Raw genomic sequence first — 20,295 nt, 5'->3', positions numbered from 1 at the left:
TGTGGCCACGCGTGTACGGGGGTGCATGCCCACAGCACTGTGCTAGGAAAGACATCTCGGGGAACAGCTTTGCCTCCACATAGAATAGTATGTTAATATTAACGAGCAAATTATCTATGGGATTCTTAAAAAGTCTATTTTCAGTGTTATATAATTGATAATATGGCTGGTTGGCAAGATTTATATTCCAAATTGATTAAATAATTAAATGAGTGATTATAATTAAACTTTATTCTTCACAGCCATCTACTCTGTTTTTTTTTTTTAGATCTTGAGATGATGATGCCAAGGGACAAACTTAACCCCGAAATAGGAAAGCAAAGATAGGAAAAATATTTAAATTCAACTTTATTTCATAAATGATAACAGTGAACATTTTCAGATACCTTTGGGAAATGAGATTATACATAATTTGCTTTAAAACTCTCTTTATTAATGCAAGTTCATCTACATGACAAAAGCTAATAATGCTCACAAGTGAAGGGCCTCTTTGTGGTCACTGAAGTTATTCTGCCTTCCTATATTTACTATTTTTTTCCTCTAACTGTACAAAGGCAGCCAGCATTTTCCAAATTCATCGAGCTAAATTTCTGTTATGAAATGCCAAAATGTTTTAGAACAAAGCCAGCTGACTGGGGCAAAACCATTGAAAGACTTGTTGCATTAAGCATCTAGATGAGTAAAGTCTATAAGAATAGATACAAATGATTTATTTTGTTTCTGGAAATGTATTTTATAATTTTGCTGTATCGCTCCATGGTTAGCATTTTTATTCTCTTTTGCCCTTCCCTTTGAGCCTTGTGGGATAAACTGCCCAGCTTGGCAGCGCTTACTGCCTGAATATGCTGCTGGAAAAAAGATAGATTGCATTTTTACACTGTAGGGGAAAGTGTTCACTTGTGTAAAAATGCTTAAATAAAATGAGCATTTACACACTTTTAACAAATACTGACTCTGCCAAATCTGTCTCTAATTGTTGCAGGGGTATTCCATCCAGGACTGTCATTAAAGATGAATAATTGAAGTTTTTCTACAATTTCTTTAGCAATCCCTAGACTTGTTTTTTTATGCCATGCAAGTTTGAGAAACATAAACAGCACTGAATTGTTATTGGTGCTGAGTAATGTGGATTTTATTGTTACTTGGGATCTTCAGTGTGTGCAAGGAAACCATTTAATTCATATTATTAAGTAGGAAGTTATTAAAGAAGAACCTGATAGAATCAGGTAAAACCAATTCAATATCCTTCAGTTGTTGGAAAATTCAATATGTTTTATTTAAGCAGAATCCTAGATACTGTATATTAACTATTCCAAGCAATCTTTACTCAGCTCAGAAAGGCCAGATGTATGGGAATTGTAAAAAATCAGGATATGCATAAAAACTGTTCAAGTGCATAAAGCAGCCCCATCTGGAAGACATCTACCAGAAATGAAGTTGTACAAAACCATTCCATTGATAATAAAGCTAATTTTTATGGGTCTGACAAGTATGTAATTATGTTCAGTGGTGCTTTTCAGATTTTATCACAGTCAATAAACCGCAGTGGTAATTTCATTCCCATTTGACATATTTACATGGAAACATTTGATTGGAGGAATTAGTAACCCTGAAAGCCTTGATAGATATGTTTTAATGATCTGTGACCTCCGCAGTCCCTCATCTGTTTATTGTTGCAACAGGCGAGAAGTCGTTTCTGTGCGACCTCTGCGGCTTCGCTGGAGGGACTCGGCACGCGCTCACCAAGCACCGCCGCCAGCACACAGGTCAGTACGGCCGCCCGGTGCCCAGCACCAGCGCTCAGCTCTCTGTGGCGTGTCTTGTCCATTTCTGTGACACCCCTGTGCTTGAGGGTCTGCTGAAGTTTCTACTTGAGTGACCTAAGATTTGGAGTCACCTATTTGTACATGTTTAAAAAAGTCGCCCTACTGCATGTATGTGCAGTGCAAATACATGAGACCGTAGGAGGAGAGAGAGCTTTCTGCCACGTGCAGACACAGCAGGCTCTCTCTGCTGGCAGGACTTGGCCGTGGATGTGGCGGGTGAGGCTCGCGGCCGGCCGGCTCCCCGGCACAGCCTCTCCCTTCAGCGTCCCCAGCTACTTCCTTCCTCACCCCTGCCTCCTTAGTTGGCTCCCGGCTTATCCAGAGGGTCCCCCTCCACCCCGCCCAGCTAATTCTTGGTCCGTGTATCCACCTGACCCTCCAGGGGCAGTCCCTCTGCGAGTTGGGGCCAGTGGGTGCGGTTTTAGGTTCTTGCTGCTTCTGTTTTTCTTGCTCTGAAGAACGGAGAGCAACTTGCGTAGACAGCGACACGGAGCAGCGTCCTCTTTGCGATCCGCATCCTTAGTGGTTCAACAAAATCAAGTAGGTGCCTCAGTTAGGAGCAGTTCAGAATGGAAAGTTTTAAATATTCATTAAAATTGATTACCTAGTCGGTTGTATAAGTAATTATATTAATAATTGTAAATTATATGTGCCCGGTACAGTGCTGTTAATGGCATTGTCCCTTCTAATTATTAACAGAGCTGTTGTATTATCGAAAGTGACCTAGTTTAGATGGTAAATCATGTGGTAACACAATCTGTCACTGAATGTTGGGCTTTTCCTTGGGGACCGTGACGGTGGGTGTTCAGTGGTCACACTCAGAGTGGCATGAAATGAAGACACATGAAATAGGTTGTTTGTGGGACATTTTGAATCTTGGTATGTTATATTTAACAGCCATAGGTGGCTCCAGTGCCCATCATGGTATTTGTAAGATTAGTAAAAACTAATGCCAGTCACTTCTTTCAGATCGTGAATGTATGATTCAGGTCTCTGTATGGGGTAAGAGTTATTATCGAGGGCAGGGAAATTCCAGTGTTTAGCACGATGTTGGAAACTTACACTCCATTCCGTCAACAGGGAAGTCCCCTTTCAGTTTATAGGAGCAACTTGTGACCACAACCTGTGAATCTATGGAAAGGGAATCGGGGTCAGGGGCGGCAGGAGAGGCTCAGTGGAACCCAGCCCTCCTCGGCAGCTGTCTCGGAGAAGCTTGGAGTGGTGTGTGTGTGTGTGAACCTGTGCTAATGCGGAGTGCTTTATCGCTAGTGTGTTCAGTGTATTGCTGCCGTGTGGTCCTTGTTGCTTGCCCGGTCGCTCCTTGCTGGCGCCCGGGACCCGGGGAGTCCCTGTGCCGCCTCTACCAGCGCGGCAGAGCTCCCTCTTCCCCGGTGGTGAGGACCGTCGTGCTGTGATCACGGGCGCTTACAGGTGATCGATCATGAAGCCAGCGTCGAGCAGGCACAACTTTGTACTTTATGTCAGGTCCAGAGGCTCCTTATTACTTTGCTATTAACTTTATACCATATAGGACAGTGTCTCACAGACAGAGGCATCTGTCTTCGTGGCATTTATCTGCCTCTGTGGCACAAATCAAACATGATTCTTTAATACCAAAGTCAGTTCTGAAGACTGTTTGCTTCAACCAAACAGCTTAGTACAACTCAGTCTAGGCCCTTGGCTTTTATGCTGGATTTGTAATATTTAAGCAACATACAACTTGTTTTTTTCCCAAGGCCAGAATTGTATGGTGCATTTGAAATCTATATTTCTCTGATGTATTCCTCTTCCACATGGTTTACCTTTTTACCACAGAGTGCCCACGCAAATCACAATCAGCGTGGAAAGGGATAGGTATCAAAAGTGCTCCAAATGCCGTAAATAGTTCCCTCCTGCGATACAGACTGTCTGGGGGCTGACACAAAACATCCTCCATTCCAAGATTTACTTTTATCACCTGTCAGAGACCCTTGATTCAAGGGCACAGGAGCAGATCCTCACGTGTAGCTGAAGGGTCTTGGCCAGTTTAATAACCAGCAGCCTGCCCAAAGGAATGCGAAGTGTGAGTTTCCATGAGAAGTGTGCAGCCCTTTTGACAGATCGTTGACACACAAAGGGCACTGCTCTATATCCATAGCCATTCTGGCGTCCCCTCCCCCACCCCGACTTTCTTTACTTTTCTATCAGAGCTACCTGAGATGCAGAACATTTCTTAATGATTATTTTGGCCAAGATTATTGTTCATAAAGGAGAGTGTGAAGAGCAACACGATTTAATATGCACTGTTATGTCACAGAAAGGGGAACAGGAGGAAAGGAAGGCCGCCTTTGTTCTGCTTTTTTGAGTAGGGTGGGTGCAGGTGGCCCTGCTGACTTGCAGGTAGCACAGCTCAAGAGCAGGGAATGCCTCGCGCCTGATCGACTCATCTTTCTGGTGTTGGAATGACGGAGGTTTCAGAAGGGCTGTTCCCAGTGCACTAAGTCATTTTGATCAGTCCTTAACAAGTGTGTGCGCCCCTTCCTGCAGTGCCTATCTCAGTTCAGGCATGGACAAATATTAGCTAACTGGAATTCTTATTTAAAATGTGTGTGTGTGTGTGTGTGTGTGTGTATTTTTTTCAAATTTTACAACCTAAAAAGTGAGTTTATTTCTTGGGCTATATGTTGAGCCTAACAAACACAAAAACTTCTTCTGTGTTTCTGAAATATAGCTCCCTGAAAAAAATTACTTGAAGAAATTTCCTGAAATTACCTGAAGAAATTATCATTTGTGGATGAAAAAATATATTTAAACAGTAGCACTGGGCATGTAACAAAATGAATGAGTTATAAACTAACTGTTATGCACAGATTTGATTAAATTGTACTTTGTAAAAATTGACATTGTTTTCTTCCCCTTCCGGGAACCTACACATGCATGCATGCTTGAGCCTTCCTTTACTTAGTGCTTATAGTATAGGATGTTTATGTTGCATATTTTGGTGGCATTATAGTTTTTTAGAGAAAAAAATATAATTCAAAATTTCTTAGTGTTACACAATTTAATCTACAGTGTTGTCAAGTATGAAATGATAACTTATAGTTCCTTACAATATAATGTTAGCCTAATGTGAACTCCAAATTAGTAGAATTATAGAGAATATAAATGGCATTATTCTTTAAAAGTGTTTTTTAAGTTTCAGTTGTGTCATATAAAAATGTCATAAAAATTTTGATGAAATAAGCTATGTTAACCTTGTTTTTTACATGCTTATGTTAAATCTCTAAACTTAGAAAATTAACTTTGAAGAGCTTAAATGACCTTTCATTTACACTGCTAACTCAGACAGTGAGTCCATACTGTCACCCTCTATCCTCTCTAGATTCCTGCCAAATCCATGAAAAATGGATAGATTAAAGATGCCTACCCCAAGACCATTATTGAATAAACAATTTAGCAGTGAGTTGTGACATGACACATTTTCAGACACTAGTTTGAATGGAATAAGGAGACATCAGGATATAGTTGTCTACTTGCTTAATGAAAATAACATCTTTTATTGTTTGACGACTTAGATTCATTATTTGTACTACGTAACTTGATCTCTTATTATGTAGCTACAATAGTCATGACCGTATTGTATTGGCCTGAAGTTACACAGATACATCAGTGGAACAGGATAGATCCATGCCTGTAGTTGTCAGTTGTCTGTGACCAAGGTATGATATGTAGAGAGAAATCTAACAAAGGATGTGCAAAACTCCTACACTGGAAACTGCCAAAAATTGCCAAGAGAAATTAAAGAACCTAAATAGAATGACATACCATGTTCATGGACTCAAAAGATTCAGATCCCGCCAAGCTTCTTGTTGGTGTTAAAAGATTGACAAGCTCATTTTAAAATTCAAACAGAAGCAGCACATGGACTAAAATTGGAAATGCAACTATCTGAAAGAGTTTTGAGGACGATGAACAAACTTGGCCTCATGACTTACCATAAGGCTACAGTAATCAAGCACTCTGGTATTGGCATCAGGAAGTCACATCTGTCAGTGGAACGGAGCAGAAATTACAGAACAGACCCTCGTCTGTATGATCAATGGATTTTTGACAAAGGAACAAAGACAATGCAGCCTTTTTAATATATAATGCTTGACTAATTGGATATATGTATGCAGTAAAAATGAACTTTGATCTGTATATCATATCATGTATGACATTAACTCCAAACTGTTCTAAATATAAAATTGAAAACTAAATAAATTCTAGGAGAAAATTTAGAAGAAAAATCTTTTTAACCATAGATTAGCAAAGATTTCTTAGATACTGCATCAGAAGCCTGCTTTTTAATTAGAAAAAAAAAAAAAACCCATAACTTGAAAAATTATAAACTGACAAACTAAAAACTTTATACATTAGTTAGCTGCTCCCCTGTGGAAAGACACTGTGAAGAGAATGGATGTGAAGACAAACCAAGACTGGGGAAAAGTATGTATGAATCACAAATCTTACTGAGGATTTGTATTTGTAATGTATAAAGGAGTCTCAGAATACAAGAAAACAAACAACTAAAAGGGGGTTGAATGATTTGAACAGACATGTCACCAAAGATATAAATGTATGGCAGATAAGCACATGAAATGATTCTCAACATCATTAGAAAAATACAAATTGAAAGCACTGACCGTACCAAGTATTGGTGAGGATTTGGAGCAGTGGAAACTTTCCTCTACTGCTAGTAGGAATGTAAAATGGTCAGACCACTCTGGAAAAAGGTTAGCAGTTTCTTATAAAATTATTATGTACCTACCAAATGACCCAGGCAACCCATTCCTAGATGTTTTCCCAAGAGGAAAAGAGATACATGTCCATGCATAGACTTGCACATAAAGATTTGTAGCAGCTTAGTTTGTAACATCCCAAAATGCAAACAATTCAAACGTCCTTCAGTTGGTGGATGGATAAACAGTGTGGTGCATTCATATCATGGAATGCTACTCCTCCACTTGTAATAAAAAACAAATATTTACGCTCGGAGCAACATGAATGAGTCGCAAAGTAATGCTGATACAAGGTCAGACAAAAGAGAGTACATACTCTATGTATAGAAATATCTAGAAAATGCTAACTAATACATAGCAACAGAAAGCAGATGAGAGTTTGTTTGAGGATGGAATGAGCCAGAGAGAGAAAGGGACCTTGGGGAGTGGTGGCTGTGTTCATTGTCTTGATTGTGGTGGTAGTTTCAGTCCACCTTGTATGGTCAGTGTAGCTACATTAAGTTAGCGAAACAGTTAATAATGCGTGTGGTTTTATCCAGATGAGTGCATCACTTTGTGTTCCTGTTGTCCATGTGAGCTGCTCTGTGATGTTGGTGTGTAGCTAAAATAGTCTTGCAGTTCTCAGAGTGAATGGAGAAGTTTTCAGATATGTTTCCATGCGGATGTTTGTGTCTTTATGATATAGCATATTTCTATATCAAATTTGAAGACATAGAGATTTTCTTCAGCCTCGGCAAGAGGAAGATCATCTGCTGTCTCAAACAAAAGCAAAATCCACCATCATGAAAGGGAGCTTTTGTATAAGTTCGGTATAGTTGTCTCTACCAATGTAAGTGCCTGGACCAGCAGTTTAGAGACCGTGAACAAAGTTATTCAAGTTGACCCTGAATGACCACTCAATTGTGTTATAGGTGGGATTTATCTTGAGAATAAATGGCTGAAAGGTACAGATATGCCTCTCAACTCCTAAGATTTTACTCTGCTTTGCATATGTTCTTATTTTTACAAAAATAAATCAAGTATTTCCTTGTAGGATCCATTAAATGGTTTCTCTATGTTAAATTCACTGTGAGAAACCAAATAATTGTTTTGTATATAAAAAGATTTGTCTAAAAAAAAAAAAAAACAAAGGTTTGTCTTTTTACTGGTTTGGAAAGCTTGACAAGAAGCACGGGGGTGTGCCCCCTCTTCATCTCCGTGGTAGGGCAGTGTGCCCGGACCTGTGTTCAGCCACTCCAGGCACACAGGCCACAGAAGCAGCGAGGCATTGGACCCTCTGAGAAGTACCTTGCATGTGCTTTGTCTTCTCTAATCCTCATAACTGTCCTGCTGTCCTGTTTGTTTGGTGGTTTTACCCTTCTGATCTTGTCCAGGGGGTTGACAGGTAGGGAGTGAAATATGGCAAAACCTGGACTGGGATTGAAGGCCATCTGGCTTCTTCCAGCCACCACCCGGCCTGCAGTAGTAGGTAGGACGCCATCTGCTGAAACGTGAATGTGTTCAGCTAACTGACACATAAATAGGACAAGACTCTAAACATTCTAGTTTTCAGGACAGATGTAGTCTTGCTGCTAGTGGAATTGATGTAGAGTAATTTTATACCAAGGTAGTTCATCCTTTGTTTTCTACATAAGTCAGTATACTTGTAAAGCTATTTAAAAAGAAACACCAGAATTAAGATGTGGCAAGTAGAATTTTGCACATACATAAAATTAATCTGTGTGTAAAACTTCTCAGAAAGAACGTTTGCTGAGAGGAGTATTATTGTATATTATAGATAATTTGGGGGAGGAGGTGGTTGTGAAGTTTTCTCTAGTTCATTGCTGTCCAACAGAAATGTCATGGAAGCTACACTTGTCATTTTAGGTTTCCTGGCAACCATGTTTAAAAAAAAAAAAAAAAGAGTAACGGGTGAATTGCTTTTTTAAATAGTGAGCGAAATGTCTATTCATGTCTCCTGCCCATTTTTTACCTGGATTATTTTTGGGATGTTGAGTTTTATAGGTTCTTTATGTATCTTGGACACTAACTCTCTATCAGATGTATCATTTGCAGATTCCCCATTCCAGAGGTCACCTTTTAGTTCTGTTGATTGTGTTGATTATGAAGTTCCAAATAATTTATTTTTGCTTTGGTTTCCCTTTCCTCCAGAGACATACTTAGTTAAGGAGTTGCTATTACCAGTGTCCAAGAGGTTACGTGTTGTCCTCTAGGATTTTGATGGTTTCTTGTCTAACATTTAGGTCTTTCATCCATTTTGAATTTATTTCTATGTATAGTATAAGGAAGTGGTCCAGTTTCATTCTTTTGCATGGAGCCGTCTAGTTTCCCAGCACCATTTGTTGAAGAGACTGTCTTTTTTCTAGTGGATGTTCTTTCCTGCTCTGTCAGAGATTAGTCAACCATACAGTTGTGGGTCCATTTCTAGATTTTGTATTCTGTCCCATTGATCTGTATGTCTGTTTCTATGCCAGTATCATCATGTCTTGATCACTACAGCTTTGTAATGTAACTTGACGTCTAGAATTGTGATGCCTCCAGCTTTGCTTTTCTTTTCCAAGATTGCTTTGGCTATTTGGGGTCTTTTGTGGTCCCATACAAATTCAGAAAACATGAGTAGACACTTTTCCAGAGAAGACATCCAGAAGGCTAAGAGATACACGAAAAGATGCTCAACATCATTCATCATCAAGGAAATACAAATCAGAACTATAATGAGATACCACCTCACACCTATCGGAATGGCTAAAATTAACAGCACTGGAAACAACAGATATTGGCTAGGATGCGGAGGAAGGGGAGCCCTCTTAACCCTGCTGGTCGGCATGCAAACTGGTGCAGCCACTCTGGAACACATTATGGAGGTTTCTCAAAAATTAAAAGTAGAACTCCCCTATGATCTAGCAATGGGACTGCTCGGTGATTCAAAACCACCTGGTACGAAGGGTACCAATATGGTACAAAATGGGTACAAAGGGTGCAAAATGCTGATTCAGAGGGACATGGTGTGTAGCATCATCAACAAGAGCCAGATTATGGAAAAAAGCCCAAATGGCCAATCAGCTGATGAATGGATAAAGATGTGGTGTGTATTCCTTTATATACATAAATACATATGTATATGTAAGAATATTATTCAGCCATCAAAATGGATGAAATCTTGCCATTTGCAACAGCGTGGATAGAGCTAGAGTGTATTGTGCTAATCAAAATAAGTCAGACAGAGAAAGACAAATACCTTATGATTTCACTAATAGATGGAATTTAAGAAGCAAAAGAGATGAACATGGGGGAACAAAAAAGAGAGAGGCAAACTGTATAGAGTCTCAACTGTAGAGAATGAACTGGAGGTTCCTGGAGGCGGGCTAGGGGGATTGGGGTTGTGGGAAATAGGTGATGGGAATTAAGGGGAGTGAACTTGTGATGCTGAGCACTGGGTCTTGTATGTAGGTGGGGAATAACTAAATTCTCCTCCTAAGACTTATATCACACACTATGTTAATTAACTGGAATGCCAATTAAAGCTCGAAACTTAAAAAAAAAAAATGTTACGGAAATACCTCAAATTATTTTCATTTCCAACATGAAATCAATATAAATTATTATATTTTTCCTGTTCTGGGATGTTGAAATTTGGAGTGCATTTTATACTTCTTGCACATCTCAGTCCAGAGGCTAAATTTTTATATCTAACTCGTGACTGATATTTAGATTTGATAAAATTTATACTTAGAAAGTAGATTCACATTCCCAAGCTATGCTCTACAGACATTTTTTTTTTTTTTACATAGGTAAATCCCATATCAGTTTTTTAAATTGAAAGCTTATACTGAGTGAAATAGCCATATTTCAAGTACTTACCAGCCAGTATGGCTAATACAATTAAAAACTGAGATTTGATTATTTCTTTGAATGTGTGTGTGCGCAGGGGGAGTGGTGAGTGCAGAGAAAGATGTCAGTCGGAAGACTAGCCGTGAGCGTGCAAGCCTGAGCCAGCTGACGGGTGAAGTGCGCGTGTGGGTAGAGCAGTTAGATCCATCCAGGGGACACTGTGAAATAGTATTGCAAGTGTTTCTTTGAGGCCTGTTTGTCTGTGGTGACCTCTTACTCACCTTTCGTGAACTGTAAATTTTCCTTACCTCAAACAGTTTTCTCATTGGTATCAAATTAGAGCTTTATTTTTTTCTTCATATTTAACTTTAAGATTTTATACAGTATATTCAAAGAATATCTCTATTCTATGATTTTTCATGCTTTTATCCTCAGGGAGATTTTTCTAATGGCTCTAGTGTAACATAGTTTGTCAAATGACTCCAAATGCAGTGCTGGACCAGGCTTTTGTGTAAGTTTGTGGAAGTTACATTTGAGCGCCATAATATGTACCTTGCCTCCATTCAAATAGAGAAGTAAGAATCAGTGGTATCTTCTAAGTTTCTCACTCGGGGAGTGAATATTCAGGCGTCCCAAATGTGAGTAGCCCATTGAACTATATTCTTAAATTTTTATGGAAATAAGTTTCTTTTTAATTGTTAGTAGCAGGTTTGGCCCTTCATTTCCAGTTTTTATAATTATTCATGTATAGCACTGCTTTATATTTTGCAGGAGAAAAACCTTTCAAATGTGATGAGTGTAGCTTTGCCTCCACAACCCAGTCTCATCTGACTCGGCACAAGCGGGTGCACACCGGAGAGAAGCCTTACAGGTGCCCCTGGTGTGACTACAGGTAAGGGTTTGTTACCAAGCAGGTGGAGTCAGTGGCCGTCGCGTTGTGTTCAAGGAAGGAATCACTCTTCTGACGAACACGAATTAGCACAGCGTAAAGCAGGATTCCCTTCCTAGGTCAGGAGTTTAATTTCACCATCCAATTTTAGTGACTGTTTTTAAAATTGTAAAGTTCTTTTCCATTTTTTATAATGTTGATACTTGGGATTTGTAATCCTTTATACACCTGAATTTCAGGTGACTTTATTTCTTGGCCAGAGTAAGGGACCGTCCCACTTCATGACTTATTCCATGCATGTGGCCCTCGTCTACACTGAGTGAAGCACTTTTAGGCAGTGAAGACAATGCAAGAAATGAAGGACGTTGAGGCATAATAGGTGACTAGTAGTGCCTCTAAAGAGTTATAATACAGATTTCAGTCAGGAAAGAAAAAGGCCAGGAGTGTCCATAGGAAGAAACCAGTCCAGCCACATGCACGTCCTCCTAGTGGAGACAGCATTTCAGCTGGTGCTTAAAAGATGAGGAAATGTCCACGACCTGAGCACAGGAGGTAATGGTGTGCTGTAGCATTTTCGGGCCGACAGTGTGATCCAGATCACAAGTGCTCAGCCCGTTCCCTGCGATCCTTGGTGGCTAAGGGATGTCTGCCGCACTGCAGAGTCAGCCTTGCAGCCACAGCAAGACATAGGTGCCAGAAGTTCAAGACAACTTGGTCAGGCAGTGGTAAATCATCCCGTTTAACTCTGTGATGAAGTGTGTGTGGAGGGTGCAGGTGAAAATTAAAATGGGAACTGGACATTGCAGCCAGATCGTGCTATACCTGCAGCCCATGAGAATGAATTCAGAGCACATTAGATGGTTTGTTAGACACCACAGAGTCTGCAGGCAGCCAGATGACATGTGTCTTGAGGGCCTCATCGGCCACACTGTGCAGCCTGAGTCTCTGTGTGCGGGCCTTCTCCATTCCAGAGCTGAAGATCTTGTGGACCCCATTACACATGACGACACAGGGATGTGGAGGGGGTTTCTTTCAACCAGCCCACTACTGTTAAACGTTAGGATCTATATATACCTTAAGCCTGAAGCCTTCATTAAAAAAGACATTTTTGTATTCCTGTGGATTCCTGTAGCCTGTGTATTCGGTAAATAGATTGCCATAATCTCTATTATTATCCTCAGTATTGCAGTAAGTTTTATGTGAAAGGTCATTTAATACTACAGAGATATTACAGATATATTTCATTCATTAATTATTCATTCATTCAACATTTTATGAGTTCTGTCTTTGCTTAGCACTAGATTGGTGTTTCTGGGAAATTTGGTAAAATGGTGATCCAATTAGAGGTAGACATAGAGATTTTAAGGTGTTGATATGAGTTCTTTAAAAAATAAACAGAATATTCTTTTCCATACTGAAGAGGTCATACTGTATAGTTGCCTTCTCCATAAAACGCAGAAAAGCAATTAGAGAAATTATAAAAATTTCCCCTAATTATCTCTTTAAGCTCAGGATTATACCCTTTCGGTCTATATTGTATGCATTAGATTTGAGTTGTGGTTCTGGGGGATTTTTTTATTTTAAATTTTAGGTTTCATACTTAACAAATTGGGACCACCTTTCCGTTCCGTTAATTTTGTGTAACTGTGCTTTTCAATCTGTTGTTTCAAAAGTAGCAGAACTGTTGTTTCAAACAGGATCATTTCCACACCCCTATATAAAATATATAAAAGCGTTTTTTACTGCTTAAAAGTGAATTTCTTAGGTAACATCTGTAATATTTACTCATAATATTAAGGAATAATTATATGATGCTGTTTTGACAGGAAAAAATTTTCCAATGGGGAAGCTATTGATCAGAATAGCTGTTGAGTTAGCCCTGGTGTCCGGTCTGTGTCCTTGTTCTGGGGTAAGCAGGAGGCTGGGTAGCTAAGGGCTCAGGCTCTGCAGGAGCGGACCCGGCGGGCTCTGCCGTCTTAACTTCTCGTGACAGACAGGTGGCGAGAGGAGCAGCCTTCCGGGAGCCTCGCTCACGGTAGAGGAGGAGCGCGGCCTGACAGAGACGCGGGCGCCCTGGGTTTCCTCTCAGACTGTCCCTTGGATGGTTACAGGTGTTGCTGCACCTGGTGATCTCAGGATCGTATTCAGTGCAAGAGGGTCAGTGCCCTGAAGGTCTTCCGTTTTTTGAAGTTTATTTCTAACGCATGCCCTGATGGACTTTCCCCCAGTTTTTGAAGTTGTCAAAAATACATTAAACCCAGCATCGTCTGTTACATAGTCACTGACAAACCGTTGAGCTCTGAATGCCTCACTTGAGGACCGCTCGTCTCCAGTGCATTCTGTTGCTTGCATGGCTTCAAGTTAGACAGATAAACAGCAGTCACTTTATGAGGTTTTTTAGACATTTGGGCTATTTTTAGGCATTTTCATTTGAAAATGCTTACTCCTAAATCTCTGTGCATATCCATGATTTTTTGCAAAAGAAATTCCTAGAAGTATGACTTATGGCTTTTAATACTATTAAATTTAATTTATTTAATAGTATCACTATGATTATTAATTATTATAGTATTACTACAAAGATAGGGGTTAGAATATTGTCTCATTGGTAAGTACTATGTTTTGGTAGACTTAGTCTTTGTGTGCCTAACCATTTCAAAATATTTCAGGCTTTCTTGGTTTGAAATCGTATTATGCTTTTGATGAGGTTAAGGTTGTGATCTCTGCCTTGTATGCACGCGGTCTCCCTGACACAGCGTCATGTCCGTTCAGAAGGCATCTGAGGTAGCTGGGTTGCATCCCTGCAATGCCTCCGACAGCCACTGTGTGTAAAAGGAGATTGTGTTTTTCAAGAATATTGCCACTGCCCTATGAATTAATACTCGGGACACTTATATCTCATGATGTCTGTCAAATTTCCTTTTGAAATGTTTGAAATTCTTGATAAAAGGTTGGTTTTATCTTTATTTAGAAATTTTTGGAAATTTGATTATTGACAGTTAACAGTTTGAACACTTGTTATTCATGTAACAGGCCCGTGTACATGTGGTTAGGTCTGCTTCGCTCGTGAACAAAGACAAGTTAACCTTGCTTAGGAATACCAACCCTTGCAGGTACATGAATAGTGATGTTAGGAACTATGAATGAAATGTGGCAGTTGCAACAGATACCTTTGTTTTCTTGTTGATGAGCAAAAGATTTAAAAATGAGCAGAGAAGTTTACAATGATCGTCTTGGTTGCATAGTGTAATAAGAAAATGCTTTTATCATGTCTGCCTTATAACAACAAGGAGAATATCTTTTTCCTTTTTTGAGTATGTGTGACTTCCATGGAATAGAAATATTCATAAGATGATCAGATATTTCTTCTTAAGATGATGTGGTTATATTTGTCCTATTGATATTTTTCTATTTTTTGCTTTAAAACACTTTAACTTTTTTCCCATTTAGATTTTTATTTGTTGTTAATATAGAATGTAAAAATTATTCCCATAGAGTATTCCTGTGTTTGTCATTATTAACACTTATTTGCAGGTAAGTTTACCATCATTAGAAACTGAAATATTACTTAAGTTTCACTTGAAAATATATTTTTCATTTTATAAATTGAACATTAGTGAAGAAATACTTGTAGTTATAATTATTCATGAAAAATGTGAATATAGATTTGTTTACAAAAGAATTTTATAATTGGTCTTTTGAACCTGGGGCTATTTTTCAAGTTTGCATTATTAATTTAAGCAATGACATCTCATTCTATTCAGATATAAACATGGTACCCCTTTTCCTAAGCTTTTGCTGTCTAAAATATCCAAAAGTCTAATCTATTACAAATCAGTATATTCCATCATTACTCCATAACTTTTTTGCCATTAATTACTATTCATTATAATTTCAGAGCATAAATTTAGATTCATAGCTCACTGTCCTGCCATATTTTCTGTGCAGCAAACTCTTTAGGTTTGTTTCTACATTAAAATGGAAACAGTCCAGCATTTTTCTGTATTTTTATTTCCCTTTGTTATATATTGTCACTTCTATGTTACAAAATAGAAAACCTTTAAAACATTATGTAAGCACCCTTTCTAAAAATGTAAATCCTTATTTCCCCATAGAACTTATTAACATTGAACTGTATTCTGTTTCACTGGTGACACTGGCTCTCACAACAAAATAGATGGCTATACTCGGCCTCTCTTTTACATGAAAGTCCTCTTCTAATTACCCTCCATTTTTTATTTAGGATTTATAGGAGAATACAATAGATGTGTTTTAAACAGTAAACCTTTTAAGTCATGAGAAAACAAAAAAAAGACACAATGCTACCTGCAGTATTAAAAATATTAAGAATAATCATATGTTATACCTTAAATGTCATTTAGCAAATTAAAGCTAAAATTTCAAGTCAGACTCTGGCAATTTGGTCACTTATGTTCTGTGTCCCTGTTGTGGATGTCGGAATAGTGTGCGTGTTCCCCAAGATTGCTTTTGGCCAGAGTTTTCCTCAGCTGTACAACTACCTTCGTACCTTCAGTCTTATACATAGTCTTAAAAATATTTTTTTTACTATTCCATTTTATTTACTATTTCTGTTATTTTAAAATTACTGGTTATTATAACCCCAATAGAAATATCACCGTATCATTGATCTTTGGAATAAAATCTGCAATTCCTGCTTCATGGGAAAGATTCACTCCGTTGTTCGCTGAAGTTGTAGGAAATACACTGATTTCCCCCCACACACACACTTGTTAGTTTCCTTAGCTCTTGGCCGGTGTAGTCCATAGGAGTCACTAATACATAAGGTTTTGCTCTCGAGAAGATTTTTCTTTTCTGTCTGAGTGAGGGTGAGGCTAAGAATATTTGATGTAACATTTAATTGAAGAAGTGATATCACAACTAGAAATGGGCTTTTTGTGATACTCCTTCATGTTTCCCTATTACTATTAGTCCTCTAAATATCTTAAGTATTTCTTAAAGAGTCCATAAATTGTCACCCCCATGACTAGAGTAGGTACAGTGTGCCATTTGTCACCACCACCTGCAGTGTGTGTGACCCTCTAATGGTGTTTTATTTGTCTTAGAAAATACTTGTCAGAAAGATGTTTTTTGGTCAAAAATGCTTTTAATTAAACTCTTCACTTTACATGAAGATTTTTTTGGGTAGTTTCAAGATGCAAGGACAAAAAAATTGTATTTGTAATAATTATTTCCCCTTAAAGTTTGAATTAATTTTTCAAACATATATTTCTATAGAGTCTCAGTTATGAAAATTTGTTTCAGGTCTTAGGTAATATTATGCATTTGTATGTAATCTTGCTATATAAACATTTTATGTTTATTATGCATAATTAAATAATAAGATAAACTACCGTGGTTATTGTGGCATTAAGAATTCAGTGTGCAGCGGGTCTCATTGTTCCTATCCTCCGTTTGTTCCAGCCGCATCCTGAGCGAGGGACACTAACTCCCCAGGGGATCGTTTTCTCCTTTAGGATGATCTCTTCCGAGAGTTTCAATTTTCCTTTGGCTTCCTGTGCAGGGTCACAGGTTGTACCGGGAGAAGCAGTGGATAGAGCAAACTTGGATTTGCCCTGAATGATGATAGGAAGAAAAGATAGATGTTAGTGTCTGTAGCAGGACATCATGGATAGCAAGAGAGGAGTGAAATTATACATACCAAATGAATAGCACGCATTTCCTTATCAGAAAAATCAGAGGTAGCATTCATTTCTTTCGGGTGATTTCGAAGTTCTCAAGGAATAATGACATTACATAAAAGTAACCAAATGAAAATATGTAGTATTAATATTAGATAAAATTTATTCTTAAAGCAATTTGATTGATGCTACAAGCCTAGTTGTATCAGAGCAGACTTTAAATCAAAACTGTTTTTGTCAGTGAAATAAGCTAGACAGAGAAAGGCTAATACTGAATGTCACTTGTATACAGAATCTTTTTTTTTTTTAAGATTTTATTCATTATTTGACAGAGAGATCACAAGTAGACAGAGAGGCAGGCAGAGAGAGGGGGGAAGCAGGCTCCCCGCCGAGCAGAGAGCCCGATGTGGGGCTCGATCCCTGGACTCTGGGATCATGAACTGAGCCAAAGGCGGAGGCTCAACCCACTGAGCCACTCAGGTGCCCCTTGTATACAGAATCTTTAAAAAAAAAAAAAAAAAAAAAGGACAGACCCATAGAACCAGCAGAAAAGTGGTTTCCAGGGGTTGGGACTGGGGTAGTGGGTGCCAGAGAGGTGGGGAGATGCTGGTAAAGGGGTATAGACTTGGGGGTGCCTCGGTGGCTCGGTGGGTTAAGCATTTGCCTTCAGCTCAGGTCATAGTCCTGGGCTCGAGCCCCACATCAGGTCCCCTGCTCAGCGGGAAGTGTGCTTTTCCTTCTGCCTCTGCTACTCCCCCTGCTTGTGCTCTCTCTCACTCTCTAACAAATAATTAAAATCTTTAAAGAAAACAGACAACAACAAAAGGATAGACTTTCAGTTAGAAGACGAGGTCTGAGGATGTGATATAAAAACATGGTGATGGTTTCCAGTAGGACTGTTACGTATTTGGAAGTAGTTAAGAGAATAGGACTTAAATATTCTCACTGAAACAACAGAAAAATCCCAGTAGTTTAAAAAAAAAAAAAAAAAGTCATTTAAAGTAGCAGTGAATACTGTTCCATTATTTCATTTCGCCCAAGCCTGTTGTCGCTTTAGACTCTGCTCTGCTGTAGCTGCTGGTCCAGTTAACGGACTAGGACACAAACGGACTAGGCTGAAAGGGTGGTCTGAAAGCCTCTAAATTCCAGTTACTTTACATACTTTTCCTAGTACGATGACACCTGCAAGACACTCTTCCGACGGTGCCCCTGGCCCTGTGCTCACAGTGGGCACTTCCCCGGGCGAGCCACCCGCTGGTTGCCGGGCACAGCTCGGCTCGCCTCACTGTGCTTCTCGGAGCCAGGTTCGGTCCCTGGCAGGTGTCTGCGCCGCTTAGGAGGTCTAGCAGGTGACAAGGCGGTCCTGACGGAGTTGTAGATGGTTCTGGTATGTTCAGGTGGGGTTTTTTGAGGGGTTGTATAGTAAAATGACCTAACTATATCTTCTTTTCAGGTTTTCTCTATTGAAGTCAGAACGTACTGTATTGAATTAAATACAGCACAGAAACGTACTGTATTAAGTATACAGTATACAACTTATACAGTATATAAGTTGTACTGTATGTGAATGCTTTTTTGCCTGATGTTTTTCACCGTTTTCAGCAGGAACTGAATTCTCTCAGAACAAGCATCTCCTCATCTTCTCTGGCTGTTTTATTAGTGATTTTTTTTTTTTTTTAAAATCTCAGTGGTTCTAACTGTGATTCTCATTTGGTTTGTGTTTTCTATACTGTTTAGTCTAATGTTATTTTTATACAATTGCATGTTCTACTCGAACCTTTCTCCCCAGCTTCTAGCCCGGGCGCGCGGGCTGCTTCAGTTTCCGCTTCGGCCCGACGCGCCAGGCAGCGATGCGGCGCGAGCGCTTTTTGTCAGGTCTTTAGTGGAAGCGGATACATTTTCATCTAACAAAACAGATTTTCTTTGACCCAAACCTGTGGACCTTTACACAAATAGATTCCATAGCATTAAAAATTACAAATCTGTTCTGATGTCTTTAAAAGGGAAAAAAAAATCTGAGCTAATCTGTCCTGTTTATTGTACAAGTAAGTTGTTTTGTTTGTCGACGAGGCTGCACTAAGCACTGAGATCACAGATTAATTAGAAGAGCCGTTTTGAACACAAAGTGACCACACATTCCCTCTGCTATCTCTTCGAGTAGAAGCTAGACAAACATGTTTATCTAACCTGCTATTGCCGAATCCCAAATCCAGTCATTATAGAAGGTCCAAAACTATCTTTGGGGATGGTCTTTCTACAAGGAATTACTATGGACAGTCCCCTGGGTGGTAGTTAGATATATCTGTATATATTGTGGCAGAAAGAAAGGCCTTAGAGATGAAAAAAATAGAAAATATTTTTTTGGGCAATAGTCTCTTGCATAATAAGTTATTCCTCAGACATTAGAGCTATTATCACACAACAAAACACTCCGCTGTGTAACTATCTATATCTCCGAGCGCCAGAGCCTCACACGGAGTAGCTTATTAGGGAAAACTCTGTAATCGCCAGGAGGGACTGACAAGAGTCAGTAGAACATCAGGCGCACCTTCCAGCATGGGGCTGAGTTTCACAGACTCCGCCGTGAGTGTCGGAGAAAATAACAAACAGACCATAAAGTGTATAAAAGTTGGACCAGGTAGCATTGGTTCAGTGAGAATGAGGAGGTAGTGGTTAAACCATTTTGTTTTCACAGATTCTGAAATACTGCTACTTTAGGGCCTGTAAAAAACTGAGAGAAAGGAACACTTGCAACATTTAGAAAATGGTGATGCACTGGTTTGAAGGAGGCACAAGAAAGAACCGTCTCCTGTACACGAAACCCCCGTTCGTTCGTGGAGCGAGACGCGGCCTGCCGTGTGGTGGCACATGCGTGTGATGTCGCTTTACCTTCAGAAGGTCTCTGCAAACAAGACCATGTCTTTGTTGTCTTCGTTTTCTTCATTAAAGGAATGTAGCCCAACTGTTGGCTTTCTCCTACTTATGAGAAGTGCTGTATTAGTTCTAGAACAAGAAATACTCCTAAATTTTTTCTTCCTTTTCTTTTTCTTTCTTTCTTTTTTTTGTAAGGGAACGATACTAGCCTCTTCCTCACTGCGCAGCTCTGAGTGAGCTGTAACAGAAATAAACCAGAGTCTCTTATTCTGCGACATGATATGTAAGCTGATACTTTTCCCTACGGGGAATCTAAACCTACTATCAACCCTTGTTCTTGCCCCTGAAAGTGTGATTCTTGATTCTCGATTATTTCAACTTAAGCATTGCTAAACAACCCTCATCCCGCGTTTTCTAGCTTTTGGAGCACAGGACCCTGCTTGGAGATCTCTCAC

General features: G+C 39.3%; 1 protein-coding gene across 5 annotated transcripts in view; it reads left to right on the top strand.

Moving 5' to 3' along the window:
- Nucleotides 1–20,295, top strand: part of ZNF407 (zinc finger protein 407) — a 440,363-nt gene that overhangs the window by 253,919 nt on the left and 166,149 nt on the right. For all 5 annotated transcript variants that reach the window (XR_009345860.1, XM_059139578.1, XM_059139575.1 and 2 more), the window contains exons 6-7: nucleotides 1,683–1,766; nucleotides 11,189–11,309. Coding sequence is in view for 4 of the 5 variants with exons in the window: in XM_059139578.1 (XP_058995561.1) it covers nucleotides 1,683–1,766; nucleotides 11,189–11,309 (205 nt within the window). In the remaining variant the exon portion in view is untranslated. The remainder of the gene's footprint in view (nucleotides 1–1,682; nucleotides 1,767–11,188; nucleotides 11,310–20,295) is intronic.

This window comes from Mustela lutreola, chromosome 11 (assembly GCF_030435805.1).
Source record: "Mustela lutreola isolate mMusLut2 chromosome 11, mMusLut2.pri, whole genome shotgun sequence".
Classification (NCBI taxonomy): Eukaryota; Metazoa; Chordata; class Mammalia; order Carnivora; family Mustelidae; genus Mustela; species Mustela lutreola.
This window is presented reverse-complemented; position numbering and strand designations above follow the sequence as displayed.